The sequence below is a fragment of the Echinops telfairi genome, unplaced genomic scaffold (genome assembly GCF_000313985.2).
Source record: "Echinops telfairi isolate 266 unplaced genomic scaffold, ASM31398v2 ScPeMD7_7458;HRSCAF=8496, whole genome shotgun sequence".
Taxonomy (NCBI): Eukaryota; Metazoa; Chordata; class Mammalia; order Afrosoricida; family Tenrecidae; genus Echinops; species Echinops telfairi.
Window position 1 is genome coordinate 40,115,098 of NW_022111358.1, and position 16,127 is coordinate 40,131,224.

Consider the following 16,127-nt stretch of genomic DNA (forward strand, 5'->3'; position numbering starts at 1 on the left):
ATGTATAGATGTGCTTTACACAATTGATCTATGTATTGTGATGAATTGTATGAGCCCCAATAAATTGATTAAAAAAAAAAGGATTTAGCACCTTGTAAATACAAGGAAGCAGTTCTGCTCTGCCCCTCAGGGTTGCTATGAGTTAGAATTGCAACGGGCGGGGTGTGTGTGTGTGTGTGTGTGTGTGTTTATTTGTTTATTATTGGTATCCTTGTGGTGGTTATGTGTTGGACTTTGATCCGCATGATCAGCAGATTGAAACCACCGGCAGCTCTGGGCTTTCTACTCCTGTAATCACTTACAGTCTCAGAAACCCACAGGGGGTTGCTACGAGTCGGCATAGACTAGGTGGTATTGGGTGAGTGAGTGAGTGATCTTTCTCTGGGGTTTTTAAACCAATAGCAGGTAGATTCGCAGGAGGAAGGTCAGGACAATGGAAAAGTCGTTTTCACTTTAGGTCCATGGCTAACTCTCTTATTCATAGACCAATTTACTTAGAAGAAAGAGCCTTGGATCTACTTCTAAGAAATTCGCTTGTGAAAGCCTTAGGGCTCACCACAGACTACTGTATTGTCTGATATAGTGCTGGAGGGTGAGCCCTCTTGTCTGGATGACGCTGCATGAATAGCCTTCACAGTGGACTCACACATCTTACCGCGTGGGTTAGTCTGGATTCTCAAGAGATGTAAAGCCAATGGTGCTTGTGTGTCTATAGAAAGAGATTTATATCAAGAAATGGCTCACACCATTGTAGAAGGGGGTGACTCCAGCCTGGTTCAAGTCCATGGGTCAGATGCGAGCTGAAGGCTTCTTCTCAGTCTTATAGCTGCAGGGGCTGATGCATAGGAAGCAGGCCGATGAAGTAGGAGAACCACATGCAAGTGGACGCAGAGCTGAATGAAGATCGGCCACATAAATTGAAGCTTGGCCGTCTGTTGATGGTTCCTGAAATAGGCAGGCAACGTAACAGGAGCTCGCGGATGAACCAGATGCAGGATCGGAATCCCCCGGTTGAAGTCAGCTAGCTTCCATACGCAGTCAATCAATACTAAGAGTAAACCGCTCCCGGATGAAACCTCCCCCAGTCGTATCAAGGCTGTGACGAGATTAAAGAGGTCTGTTCTCCCTCCAACTGCTTGGCTGCTTCACAGAAGGTCCCATCACAGAGCTGACCGGGCTGTGTGAGATCATATCCTGGGAGAACCCTGGCCCACCCAAGTTGACATGAAACCCAACGCACCAAGCATGGGGATAGCTGGAGCATTGTTCTGCTGTACTTAAAGTTGAGTGAGTGAAGTTGAGCGAGGGAATCCATGACAACTAACAAGACACATTTTACTGACAGGGACACTAAGTAAGTAAGTAAACAACCATCACCTACCATCCACCGTCACCACCATTCTGTGGCAATGAAGGAGTAGACGCTAGGAGAGGGAAAAGGGCAGGCTGATCTTCACAGGAATGGAGAGCTCGTGCATGGACACTGGACTGGTAACAGCCCAGCCCCCCATCCTGCGTATGGGAAGCTCTGCTCTGACTTCCTGGGCAGCACATGGAGGACTGAACAGGGAGACAAGAGCTACATGCCCAAACCAGCCCTTTCCCTCCACCCTGGTCTCTCTGCCCCACTCCTCTGCTATGATTGAGATCGTAACCTTCCCTTTGTATTTTTTCCCCCCGTAGGCAAAAAGCGAAACCCTGGCCTTAAGATCCCCAAAGAAGCCTTTGAACAGCCTCAGACCAGTTCCACGTAAGTTGGCGGGCTCATTACTTTCCTTCAAATACGTGTACGTTACAGATCTCCCCGGGAGGAGAGTTCATGTTTCGATTGGCGAGCAATGTCCTTTGGAAAGAGCTGCTTGAAGAAGAGCCCACGAAGCGGCAGAGTCATTTGCTCAGGGTTTTGAGCCCGGATCTCACCACTCGGGCAATATATGTTGTATGGGCAGCTCTGTACTCAACATCTCTATGTATCGGTTGCCACAAGGTATGTGGCACATGAGAGGGCCTCTGTAACACAAGAGAAGTCCAGAGAAGTAGCCTCGTTTTCCTTTCCCTTGTAGATTATGGAAGCAAATCCCCAAGAACTACTATTTAGAACACTTAGGTTGACAGTGAAAGGTGGTATTTGGTGAGGACCGGCACTCTGGCCTTGAGAGCTATATCAGAGGGCAAAATTGGATAAAGGAGAACACCTTTCTTGCCAAGTCTTTGGCTCAGATCCAGAAGGAGCTCAAATTCTGATGAGGCAGGACACACTGTGCATGAACTTCCTGTGGGGTGAGGTGAGCACTTCCTGTTCAGCTGGAGGTAAGAACACTTAACAAAGCACCTGCATAGAAGGAATGGAAATTCCATTCTAAGGAAGTAGGTCACAATAGAGGGAGCAGAGAGGCATGGGCAGTCCAGAGTGACCATCCCAATGGGAGACAGAGTTTTTGAGGCTTTCGTGCAGCTCTACAAAAAGCACAGCACTTTGTACAGGTTCTTGGACCATCATCCAGCTGGCCAGAAAGTGCTTGGAAAATTGATCCATGTCTGTTGTAAGACATTGCTGAGGTCATTGATCATTTCATTCTGTGCAGCAATAGACCCTAAACAGCGGTTCTCAACCTGTGGGTCATGACCCCTTTGGGGGTCAAACGACCCTTTCACAGGGTCGCCAGATTCATACCAGTAGCCAAATTACAGTGATGAAGTATAACAAAAATAACGTTATGGTTGTGGGGTCACCACAACATGAGGAACTGTATGAAAGGGTCGCAGCATGAGGAAGGTTGAGAACCACTGCACTAAAGGATGTGTAAAGGCAGAGCAGAGCCCAGGCTGCTCCTACAAACATACTGGGCTCACTTATTCTTGGGATATTTTTGTTGCGTGTGGGCCATTTTCTGCATAGAGATGTCATCAGACACTACCTTTCCAATCTGTATTCCTTTTTTTTTTTTCTTGCTGAACTATAATGGTTGTGATGTGGGTTAGGCTGGGTTGTCTGAGAAACAAAACCAGTGACACACATATTCATAGGAAACACTTTTAGAGTAAGCAGGTGTCACAGCCCAGTCCAACTCCAGTCTGTGGGTCTGATGCTCGCTGAAGCCCTTCACACTCATGTAGTTGCAGGTGGATGTAACAGAAGTGAGAAGCAGGGTGATCACAGGCCAATGGGTGCAGAGTCACATGGATCCAAGGTCCCTGGGAATGTGGTGGGGTGCTGACAATCCAGATGGGGCCATGTCTGGAGGCAGACACAAAATCCCAGCAAGCAGGGAAGGTGATTGGCAAAAGAGGGAGAAGTTGGCAGTGTCTCACTTAGAAGAAGGCCACACCCCCAAGGAGGCATCATCAGGCTACCACCTGATTGACAGGTTGGGCTCTACCCCTACCTCTACTTAGGTACCATTAAGTTGGCATAAAGATTACCCACCACACAATGTCCATTAGTTTATGAAATAAGATTGTTGAGAACGGGCATCCTTGCCTTGTTCTTAACCTTACAAGGAACACATACATCCTTTTATTGTTAAGTATGATGTTAAGCTAACATCTCAACCAGTTGCCATTAAGCAATCCAGTGTGATTCAGCTATAGGATTTTTGTGGAGGCTGTCTATGAGATCAAAGAAGTTTGTCTCTATGGCTGGTACACAGAGTTTTTATCAGGCAGAGGTGTAGACTCTTATTGAATGCTTTTCTGCATCAATTACTATGAACATAGTTTTTTCTTCTTTATCCTATGATATGATTAATGGCACTGATTAATATGTGGATATTGAACCAGTTTTGCATACCAGAAGAAATATCACTTGGTTGTGGTAGACCCTAATCCTCACTTAGCAACAATTTTGTTATCTGATATTTTGTATTTACAGGAACTTTGAAAAAAGTTTCAAGTGGCACCTCTGATGACTTGGGTCCCACATAGAGCCATGGCCAGGCTCAGGTCACCCTTTACAGGCTACCCGGGAAGATATACATGAGGTCCTGTTGATGACCATGCTGCTTGAAGAATAGGGTGTGGGATGCCTTCTCCTGTTGCATCTGCAATGTCTCCATCTGGCCACCGAGGGCACATGGTGACAGTGGGGCAATTGAGGTCATGGGCCAGCAGAGAGAGAGGCTGAATGAGGGCTTGAAGATGCTAGAGAGGTAGAGAGAGGAGTAGGAAGATGGGAGAGGAAAGGGCCTGGGAGGCTTTGAAGTGTTGGGGGAGATGTGGTAGGGACAGGAGATGTACTGGGACACCTAACAGGCAGTGAGTGATGGAGCGGGTGAGGAGCGGGGACACCAGGGATGTCAAGGATGTGCGATGGCCCCTGACGCTCACATAATACTGAGTTTGCCTAACAACCTGTTTCTGAACCATACTGTGTCCATAGGGGAGGATTCCATTTTCTAAAATTTTGTTGAGGATTTTTTTGGTCTCAGTTCATGTGTGAAAGGTATTGATCTATGGTGGGTCCGTGTGTGTGTGTGTGTGTGTGTGTGTGTGTGTGTGTGTGTGTTGCCTGGCTTTGCTTTTAAGATTTTAGTGGTGTCATAAAAAGAGTTGGCAAGTATTCCACATTCTTCTGTTTTTTTCTGCTAGAAAGTGTATAGAGTTGGTATACATTCTTTTTGGAATGTTTGATCAAATTTTCCAGTGCAACCATCTGCGACTGGATAGTTCCCCTTTGGAAGCTTTTAAAAGTATCAATTCAATCTGTTAATAGTTTAATACTCACAGGACTATGCAGATGATCTATTGCATCTTGGCTGAGTTTCAGTGGATTGATGTTTTTGAGGAATTGGTCCATTTATGACAGTAATGCTCACAGTATTTCTTTATTATTCTGTTCCTGACTGCAGGATTTTGTGTGACACCCCATTTTATTTCTAGTATTGGCAATTTGTGCCTTCTGTCTTTTTAATCTTTGTCACTCTTGATAGAGCATTTTTCTTAAAAAGATCATTTTATTGGGGGCTCTTACAGCTCTTATAACTATCCAAACATCAATTGTATCAAGCATATTTGTACATATGTTGTCACCATTATTTTCTAAACATTTACTTTTTATTGAGTCTTTGGCATCAGCTCCTCTCTTTCCCTCCCACCCCCTCCCACCCTTTTGACCCCTTGATAAATGATAAATTATTATTATTTTCATATCTTACACTGACCGCTGTCTCCCTTCCCCCATGGTTTCTGTTGCTTATTCCCCTTGGGATGGTAGTGGTTTTGTGTTGATCATTGCGGCCAGTTCCCCTTTCCTCCTCTCTTCTCCCCACCTTCCCTCTACCCACCTGGTATTGCTACTCCCATTTCTGTTCCTGAGGGGCATATCTGACCTGGATTCTGTGTGTCATGAGCTTTTATCTGTACTGGTATACAAGCTCTGGCGTAGATCGCAGTGCAAGGCAGGATTGGGGTCATGATAGTGGGGGGTGAGGAAGCCTCAAGGAACCAGAGGAATATTGTGTTTCATCGGTGCTATACCGCACCTTGGATGACTCATCCATTCCTTGTGACCCTTCCGTGAAGGGATGCTCCATTGTCTACATATGGTTTTGGGTCTCTGCTCCACCCCACCCCCCTCCTTCTCAACAATATGGTTTTTGTTTGTTATTTTGGGTCTTCTGATGCCTGTTACCTGATCCCATTGATACCTCATGATCACACAGGCTGGTGTGCTTCTTCCATGTGGGCTTGTTGCTTCTCTGCTAGATGGCTGCTTGTTTAACTTCAAGCCTTTAAGACCTCAGATGCTATATCTTTGGATAGCCTTTAAGACCTCAGATGCTTTATCTTTGGATAGCCAGGCACCATCAGCTATCTTCACCACACTTGCTTGTGCACCCCCTTTGCTTTTAGCAATCATGCCGGGAGGTGAGCATCAGAGAATGCCAAGTTGTTAGAACAAAGTGTTCTTGTGCTGAGGCAGGGCTTGAGCAGAGGTCCAAAGTCCATCCACTACCTCAATGTATTGTCATATAAATATACGTACATACACCAATACCTCTGTTTTTATGAATTAATGTATTTACATATATACATGCCTATGTTTATACCTCTATCCATAGCTTTGCTTGGTAGATTTTTCCTGTTTCCTTTTACCTTCTTCCTGTCCCACCATCACGCTTGCCTTTCTTCTGCCTCTTAGTAATTCCTCTCAGCTGGATTGCTGTTGCTCCAACACCCCCAGGATATTGGCATCCTCCACCTTGTTGATTTTAATTCCCTAGTTGTTCCCCTGTCTATGGCATGGTTTGCTCACTGATTCCTTCCCCGCCTCCTCCTCCCCCCAAGTCCCTCCAAAACCATTGGTCTGTCCTGTTGCTTCTCCTGGAGCTGGCTTCCCCTACCTAGCTCTTAATTTCCTGGTTTAACAGCAGGAGTGCCTGGTGGGTGATTCTACCTGGACATCATCTTGTCTCCCCCTTCTCCCCTAGAGCTTCATCAATTTTGTTGATTTTAAGAATGACATTTTTGTCTCCTGTTGTCTTTCCATTTTCAGTGTCATTGATTTCAGGCCTTTCTTATTTCCTTTGGGCTATATCGATCTCCCAGCTGTTTTATATCCCCTCCCTCTTGTATCATTTTATTCTTCCCTTCTTCCAATTTACAGGAACTTCCCATACTTCATAAAGGTGACGAAAGCCACAGTAAGTTCCTCTTTGTTATGAGTTAATTACTTCAAGGGTGTGCTAGGATAAAAATAATTCATAGTTTGCCTTGCTCTTGTGTAGGGCATCTCCTCTGAATCTACTTTTCTGTTTCATTGTGTAAAAGCTAACAACCCACCCCCAAATCCCCACTGCATGGAGTCAATTCTGACTCATAGCAACCTTAGAGGGCAGGGCAGAACTGCTCCCGTGGGTCCCGAGACAGCACCTTTTTATAGGAGTAGCAAGTCTTTCTCCCTGGGCGCAGCTGGTGTTTTCAAACTGCAGCACAATTTGTAACCCACTACGCCACCAGGGTTCCTGTGCCAAGCTAAGAGCATTGTTCTTACTCGTTACTGTGCGTACCCTGTGCTGCCTCAGTCCAGGGAACGGCTCAGACTTTTTACTGAGCCTGGGGCTTCGGTCGGTATGCCTAAAGGAGGAGCTTCCTCTCCTTGCATTTTTCCTGGCAAAGTTTTTGAGGTTGGCCTGGCGATTCCTACCATTCCTGTCCTGCCTCTTTCTGCCGTGCTGCACAGAATAAATGGCCCTGGACAGGGCTCCCTTCTCCTTGGATCTCTGTGTGTGGTCCCAATGTTGGAGCTCTTTCCCTGCCAACATATCTCTCCTCGCTCCTCACTTGAACACACATTCTAAAATCCACGTCTGCTAGCCAACACCGTCTCACCGACCCTTCCCGAGAAACCCAGATGGCAATCATTATTATCCTTGCTTTTCCAGTAAGACATGGCACCGTGCAAGGTTCAGCTACCTTTGCCCAAAGCAGGTGAGCGTACCTTGGTAGAGCCAGAATGCCTGGGTTCATATTTGGGACTATATTATATGATTATTTTCATGACTGCAGGATGTTGTGTGATATCCTGCTTTATTCCATATCTGTCTATCTCTCTGGCTAGATAACACGCCTAAGGCTTTCAAATAGATATATATATATTTGAAATATAGATATATATATCTATTTGAAATAAATACATGTTTATATTTATATAAGTGTATGATAGATATATTTTATTATATACTACTATATATAATACTTTATTGTATAATATTTTTATATTATATAATATATTTTCTTGATCTATTTATGACATATTGTTATATAATATAATATATACTTATAAAGATATCTATTTGAATGCGTTAGGTAAGTTACGTTACCATATATGTATGTATATATATATACATACATATATATACATATATACATACACACATATACATCTATATATGGAATAAAACAGTATATCACAAAATATACATATACATTATATATATGCCTTAGGCAAATTACCTAATCCTACTCTGCCACAATTCTCCTTCTGAAAGACGGGGCTAGGAAGTAGTGTGGTTGTTTTAAGGATTGGATGGGATAACATAGGCTAAGTGGTTAGCACAGCGCCTGGCCCCTTTTGACTTCTCAGTGGAGAGTAGCACTGAGTGTTCTGCTCTGATGGCACCGCTGAGGTGGAAGCACTGGCACATCAACCTTAAGAGGCTGTCCTAGAGGAGTGGTTCTCAACTTGTGGGTCACGACCCCTTTGGGGGTCGAGTGACCCTTTCACGGGGGTCACCTAAGACCATCAGAAAACACATATTTCCAATGGTCTTAGGAACCGAGACACCGCTCCTCTATCCGTCTCCAGGCGGGTCTGCCCACATGCAGATACACCCATCTACAAGTACCGGCGTGAAGACTGTTACCCATGCTACACCATGCTTCAAGACAGAATTTCATTTATTTGTCATTAGAAATAAATATTTAACAATATATAATGATGTATTGTTTTTGCGATGAATCACTGTGCTTTAATTATGTTCAATTCGAAACCATGAAAATACACCCTGCCTATGACGATTCATCACAGTAGCAAATTGACAATGATGAAGCAGCAACGAAAATCATGTTCTGGTGGGGGGCCACCACCACATGAGGAACTGTCTGAAAGGGTCGCGGCCTTAGGAAGGTTGAGAACCGCTGTCCTAGCTGCTCATCAGACTGACGGATGGATGCCGGGGCTGATCGCTCTGGCTCGGAGACCCGAAGCAGAACCCTTTCTCTCTGAGGGTGAGAAGCCTTCAGGAGGGCCTTTGGGTTCCGATCTCCCTTCTCCTTGAAGCACTTTAAATCGTGCTGGCTTGCTCAGCATCTGTCGTTCACACTTAAACCCAGAGAAGAGTGCCTCCCGGCCTGATGAAAATAGAAGGTGATATTTGCTGTGAAGGAGCTACAACCCTTGTCCCTCCAAACAACCCAAACGAGCCCTCTGCTGCCATCAGGTTGACTCTTCCACATGGCGGCCCCATGCGGCTCTGAGCAGCTCACCAGGCCTTACTTCCAAGGCACCTCTGCGTGGACTCAAACGTCTAACTCTTGGGTTAGCAGTGGGGCATGTTCACTGTTAGTGCCACCCAGGCCTCTTCCGTCACCCAAATATGTGCTTAATACCTATTGTTGAATAAAGGAGCGACTCTTCAAACAATAGCCAAAGACCGGCGTGTTCATGTAGCATGATAAATATGTAGTTGCAAGAATAAACAGAAAACTGGTTGTTCATCTTAAAAAACAAAACAAAAAGCAAACCAACTGTCAGTGACCTTGGGAATAACTTTGGCCTTCCAGGGAAAGTGTTTTGTAATAAGCTTGGCTCTTTCCCCAGAGGCCATTGAGGTCACCTCCCACATTTAAACTGCTGCAGTGTCTCCGTGCCCCAGACAAACTCATATACCCAGCCCTGGACAGGACATACTGCCGACTCACCAAAGCTGACCTGTTAGTCTTGGCCTCCTGGCTTGATGCTTTTGGCCAACTTGATGAGCCCCAGGGCCCCGGGCTTGGGCGGGCTGATCCGTTTCATCAGAGGAAGACCTGGGTGTTGGGAGCAAGTTCCCTGGATTCAATCAGCTTTGGGTTAGAGTCATAGCTTCGCCACTTGCCAGCCTTTAAACTGGAGCAAGCTTGTTAAACTAGACGGTTGCTCATCTGGGTGGACTCCAACATGGGAATAAGGAACACCCATCGTCTACAGGTTTCCCTAGGAGAAGGGGTTACCAACAGTGACACAGCTAAGAAGATGCTTCACCCAGTCTTCTCGCTATGTCCTTCCCTCCTGAAGGAAGATGAAAATTCAGGAGACCCATGGTGTCGTTTCTGCTCTGTTTTGGGGTTCCTGGCTCCGGCAAATCAACAGACTTTTCTGAGCCTCGTTTTTCTCAGTTTGGAAGATGGAGTGGTCCCTTGCTATGAGGCATAGTTATAATGCAAGTTTGGGGTGCTTGGTGGGACATGCCGTTGGTATGCTTGCCGGCTTCCCTGAAGGTTGGCATTGCAAGTCCACCCAGAGGTGCCTTGAATGAAAAGCTTGGTGATCGATTTCTGAAAAAAAAAACAAAAAACAAAAAAAACAGCCGTTGAAAATCCATGGCGTGGCCACTGCTTGATGGCAGGGATTTATGAGGCCAGGTTAGGTGGATCATGGTCAGCACACTTCTTTTTTTGGTCAAAGGCCAGATCATAAGTATTTTTGTGTCCTCTGTCACAGTCTTTGCTGTGTGCTTTTCACAACTCTTTACCTTTGTACACGCCATTCTCAGCTCAGTCACAAACTGCAGACCAACCAGGGGTAAGGAATATTGCATGGTAGACCGGGCAGGGCCTTTCTCACTGCTCTCAGAAGGTGAACAGTGAATCAGAGACCTAGCCCTAAGTGACTAGTCAGCTTCCTGTTGTCCCATACTTGTAAAAGATAGGGTGTTATGTAACTTTAGGATGCCAAGGAATTTTTTTATTGTTTATATTCATCACATGTTTCAAATGATACTGTCTTCAAATAAGAGTGTCTTCCTCTGCAATCGTTAGTGTTCGATGCCGTCAAGTTGGTTCTGACTTATCATGACTCATTGCACAACAGAAAAACATACTGTCTGGTCCTGCACCATCCTCACAGTTGTTATATCTGAGCCCAGTACTGCTGTCGCTGTGCTAGTCCATCTCCTTGAAGGTCGGCCTCTATTTCTCTGGCCCTCCACGTTACCACGCCTGATGTCCTTCTCTAGGGACTGGCCCCTCTTGATACCGTATCCAAAGGACAAGAGGGGAAGTCTCATCATCCTCATTGGCAATCCAGCTGTACATCTTCCAAAATGAGATTTGCTCATTCTTCTGGCAGTCCATGGTGTATTCAGGACTGTTTGCCAATTCCATAATTAATTCAAGGATCAGTTCTCTGGTCTCCCTTCTTCACTGTTCAGGTTTGACAGGCTCCGAGGCGATTGAAAATACCAGGACTTGGGACAGGTGTGCTTCATCCTGAAAGTGGCATCTTTGGTCTTTAGCACCTTAAACAGGTGGTCTTATGCCACAATCAGTACAACATGTATGTGAAAATTAAAGAAAAGTAGCCTTTGGAAATTTTGCACTCACTGCCATCAAGTTGATTCTGATGCACTGCAGAACAGAGTAGAAATGCCGCTGAGGGTTTCTGATACAATAACTCAGGGGTGCTCACACTTTTCCAGCATGCGAGCCATTTATAAAATGATCAACAGCTACACAAATGCAAAACATACATTTATTTTTATTTATTTATGTATTATATTTATTCATAAATGCATTGAGAATTCTTTAAATGTCCAATGTATGTTTATGGACATTGCATAACTGCATGAGTCCATATGCACAGCACAACACAATTAACTATGTACATTTTTTTTGTTACTACCGGAGTTTACCCTGATGACTTGCATGGAATGGAATGAGCCGGGATGCATAGTCCGGACAGTAAGTAGCTGCTGACAGCCAGCCTCAAGCACACTTCCAAAGGATCGTCAGTCATGGGGGAACGGTACTTGGACTTAATGATCTTGGTGTGGGAAAAGGCTGACTCACATAAATAAGTAGAGCTGAATAATGTAGTCAAGGAGGTAGCACATTTTCTCATGTTTGGGTACTTTCCCTCTGCGAGTAAGTTCCAGAACTGCTCATGCACTCTGGACGTGAGCTGAATGTCGGCTTGTAGTGTCAAAATCTCCCATTCCCTATGAAAGTGCTACGTTTTTGTCTTCTTACTTGGTCCGGCTCCCCCACTCATTTCAATACCTTTTCTTACATTTAAGAGAAGAAAACCAAGGTCTGAAAATTGGCAATAACTTAGCTTGTCAGTTTGGCTGCACTTAGCGCAGTTGTTTGCACATGCGCTTGACACCTAAGACTGCATCTGATTGGCTGCACTGTATAACAATTAAGTGACAGGATTGATGATAAGTTTACATTTATTTTTTTTTAATGCCATGCGATCTACCCACTCTACATTTGCGGTCCACTAGTAGATCACGATCGACATATTGAGCACCCCTGTTTTAACTTTTCATGGGAATAGGAAGCCTCATCTTTCTCCCTCAGAGCAGCTGGTGGTTTCGAACTGCTGACCTTGCAGTCCGCAGCCCAATGCAGAATCCACTATCCCACCAACGCTCCAAACTCATTGCCATTGAAACCATTCTGACTCATAGTAATCCCATAAAAGTTTAAGAAGGAGAAATCAAAATTTTAGAAATCCGATTCCTTTGGTAAGCTTTTCTGAAGGCTGAGTCCCTGCTCGGGAACATAAATTGCAAAAACGAACAAAGAAATAAATGTGTGTATGTGTGTGTGTGTGTGTGCGCGCGCATGCGTGTGGGTCCCTGCCAGCCCTTAGTCTTACGTTCACATAGAAAGGCTCTAAGTATCTTGCCCACAGTCAGGGGATTTTGAGGTGAGAGCTGGTTTGCCCTTAAAATGATAAATTCATTTAAATGCCTGTTTGTGCCTTAGTTCGTTCTTATTATTTAGTGCGTTTTGGAAGAAGGGTCGACCAGAACAAGCCGAGTTGGGGGACAATGTCCTTGGTGAGGAGTTTCTTCCCTCCCCCTTGCCCCCCTTCCCGCCCCTACTCATTTCGTTTTCATTTGTATTGTTTAAGTCATTTTCCTGGGGGCTCGTACAACTCTTATCCCAATCCATACATCCATCCATGGTGTCAAGCACATTTGTACATTTGTTGCCATCATCAGTCTCAAAACATTTGCTTCCCACTTGAGCCCTTGGCATCAGCTCCTCATAGTTTCCCCTCCCTCCCCGCCTCCCTCATGAACCCTTGATCACTTCTAAACGGAGATTATGTTGCCATAATCTCTTTACATTGTCTGACATCTCCCTTCACCCACTTTTAGTCATTGGTGTATTTTTAAAAGCTTTGTGTTGAGTTGGGTTTTCATGTCCTATGTTTGTATTCAATGGTTAGATACCTTCTCTAACCTCCCGAGAGCATGCCTGCTGGTAGATTATCTTCCTCTTCACCCAAGTTCACGGCTTTCTTCCCCACGGTCTGTTATTTTCCCTTTCTCCTATTCCCTCCCCTCCCCCCACTGGTAACAATCAAAGTGTGTTCCTTTGGGGATAGAGACCTTTATCTTGAATTTTCACTTTTATGGCAGTGTTATTTGTGGCATATGATGTGGCATATTTATGGCATATGATATTTGTCCTTTGGTGCTTGACTAACTTCCTTCGCACATGCCCAAATCCATCGTGTCAAGAAATGTTTCAGTTTCATCATTATTCTTTAGGGATACGTAGTGTTCCATTGTTGGAATGTAGCAAAGTTTATTTCTCCATTCTTCCACTGATGGGGTTTAAGCTGCTTCCATAGTCCTGCTATTGTGGACAGTGTTGCGATATACAGGGGCGTGTACGTATTTTCTTGTGCTGGTTCCTCATGGTATTTCTGTTCCTACTTCTGTGAGGACACGCCACACTGCTTTCCACAGTGGCTCTGTCTGTTTATAGCCCCACCAGCAATGTATGAGGACTCCAATCTCTCTGCTCCCTCACCAGCATGTGTTATGTCCTGCTTTTTGGACTTTGCTGTCGATGCTGGTGTGAGAGTTACGTAATTGCATGTCAACTTGAAGATATATAAAGGTGTAGGGGTGGGATTTAGCCTGTCAATCAGGTCACAGCCTGATGGTGGGTCCTTGTAGGTGTGGCTTTCTCAGAAAGATGGCCCTGGGAATGTCCCCCTCTCTCTCTGCCTCCACCTTTCTGTTAGTGGATCCCAGTTTCTGCCAGAGCCCTGGAGATGCATCCACTGCCATTGGATCCACAAGACATTGCAGCTACTGGCCTCTGTTCTTCCTGCATTCTGCATCATTGCCTGTGGTTGAGTGAGTCTGACGAGGGACTTATGCACTAGTATCGGGACTTATGGGCTTGAGTTGGACTGGGCTGGGATGTTTTCTTGATATATGATTACTTCTTGATATAAAGCTCTTTCTTACACATCTATGAGTATCACTGGATTTGTTTCTCTAGTCCACCCGGCCTCACACAGGTGGTGTCTCGTTGCTGTCTTGGGCTGCATTTCTGGAATGGCTGGGGGTCACCAGCATTTGTTCATGTTTGTTGGCCACCTGGATGTCTTCTTGGTGAACTGTCCATGTCCTCCACCCATTTTGTAATCACATTATTCCTATTTTCCTTGTGGCATTGCAGTTCCCTATAGATTGTAGATCTTAGTCCCTTGCCCAATACTTCATTGCCCCAAATCTGTGGGTTCTCTTTTAGCTCTTTTGAGGAAGTCTTATGATGGGCACAAATGTCTTTGTTTAGGAGGCCCTGCCATCTATTTTGTCTTCTGTGTGTGTGTGTGTGTGTGTCCTGCCTTATGTTAGATAGCATGTTTATGCCATGTATTACGGCCCTGAAACCTTGTCCCTATTTTTTTCACTGATGATCTTTATAGTTGCAGGGTAGGATTTCTATTCCCGTAAAGAGCTTGGAAACTCACAAGACAGTTCTACCCTGTCCAATAGGGTTGCTATGAGTCAGCATCCACTTAAGGACAGTGAGTTGGCTTGTTTGGTTGGATACATTTAGGTCTCTAATCCATCTTGGGTTCAGTGTTGCATGTGCCGTGAGACATGGGTCCTGTCTCATTCTGCAAATGGAAATCCAATGTCAGCACCGTTTGTGAATGAGACTAACTCCTCCTCATTGACTGCATCTCAGTCATTTGCCAGCTTTCGCATTTTTTTAGGGACACTTCTGACAGGAGACATCTCTGTAGGGTCCCTTGGGTCCTCAGTGTTTGCCTGTGTTCTGCTTGCCAGCTTCTGTGGGCTTCAGCCTCTGGCTGTAGCTACGTCTTTGATCATATTACACCATGGCTATTGGCATGCATTACTTTTCTCAGGGCCCCCTGGCTGCATTTGTTTCACAGAAACGCTCGTCCAGGGTTGCAGTTCATTTCAAGGAAGTCCTGGCTGGCACATATGGCTAAGTGAAAGGTTGGCAGTTCAAGTCCTCTCAGAGGTGCCTTTGAAGAAATGCCTGAAGATCTACTTCTGAAAAACCAGCCCCTGAAAACACCCCATTCTACTCTGACACAGGTGTTGCCCTGAATCAGAGTTCACTTCACAGCAAATGGCTTGTTAGATACATGACTGAAGCCGTTCTCTAAGGGGGTGTTTCTCAGTGAAGATTGCCTTGAAACAGTGCAGATACATACACACAAGGGAACTTTGTACTCTTCTGTAGAGTCATATGAGCAGTCACGGACCCCCCTGGGGCTGTGTATGGATGGCTGGGGTACCCCTGGGTTTGATTCAACATCATATAGCAAGTATGCTGAGCTGCAAGGAAGGAGACCCGGCTTAGTCATGCAGCCAAAGGTCACTCCTCTGGACCTTTTCTTCTCAATAGCAGACGAGATCGGAGTTAGAATTCTGATGTTCTGAGTTTTGTGAGTTCAAAATCATCATATGCCAATGACTGGTCTTTTAAAAAACAACTGTGGTTAAAAAGATAGAATAATTAAGAATATTAATGCTCTGGGATGAAATAAAATGATTGACGTTGACGATTGTAATTAGCTACATAATTACACACACACGGAGTCCTGGTGGTGCTGTCGGGTAACCATTAGACAACTGTTAACTAAGGTTGGGGGTCCAAACCCACCAGCCCTGGGAGAAAGATGATGGTATCCGCCCCCATAAAGATGTGTGGTCTTGGAAATCTTGATGTGGGTCCACTATGAGTCGGAATAGGCTTGAGGTCCGTGGCGGTGGATTTAGACAAACACACACACACATGTTGTTGTTCGGTGCCGTCAAGTCAATTCCGACCCAAAGCGGCCCAGTGCCCAACAGAACAAACCACCACCCAGCCCCGCTCCATCCTCACAATTGTTCCTATGCCCGAACCCGTGGGTTCAGCCACCGTATCAGTCCATCCCATTGAGGGACTCCTTCTTTTTTGCCACCCCTCCGCTTTAACGAGCATGATGTCCTACTCCAGGGACTGGTCTCTCCTGTTAATATGCACCTACACATACATGCATTTATATGACTCATTAGTATGAATACTGATACAAAACATTCTAATCATTTTACTCGGGCTATTGCATTTCATACTCACTGATACTTCAC

General features: G+C 45.1%; 1 protein-coding gene across 2 annotated transcripts in view; it reads left to right on the forward strand.

The window, feature by feature from the left end:
- Nucleotides 1-16,127, forward strand: part of MAP2K6 (mitogen-activated protein kinase kinase 6) — a 147,765-nt gene that overhangs the window by 103,373 nt on the left and 28,265 nt on the right. For both annotated transcript variants that reach the window (XM_045299717.1, XM_004709174.2), the window contains exon 2: nt 1,684-1,750. In XM_045299717.1, coding sequence (XP_045155652.1) covers nt 1,684-1,750 — 67 coding nt within the window. The remainder of the gene's footprint in view (nt 1-1,683; nt 1,751-16,127) is intronic.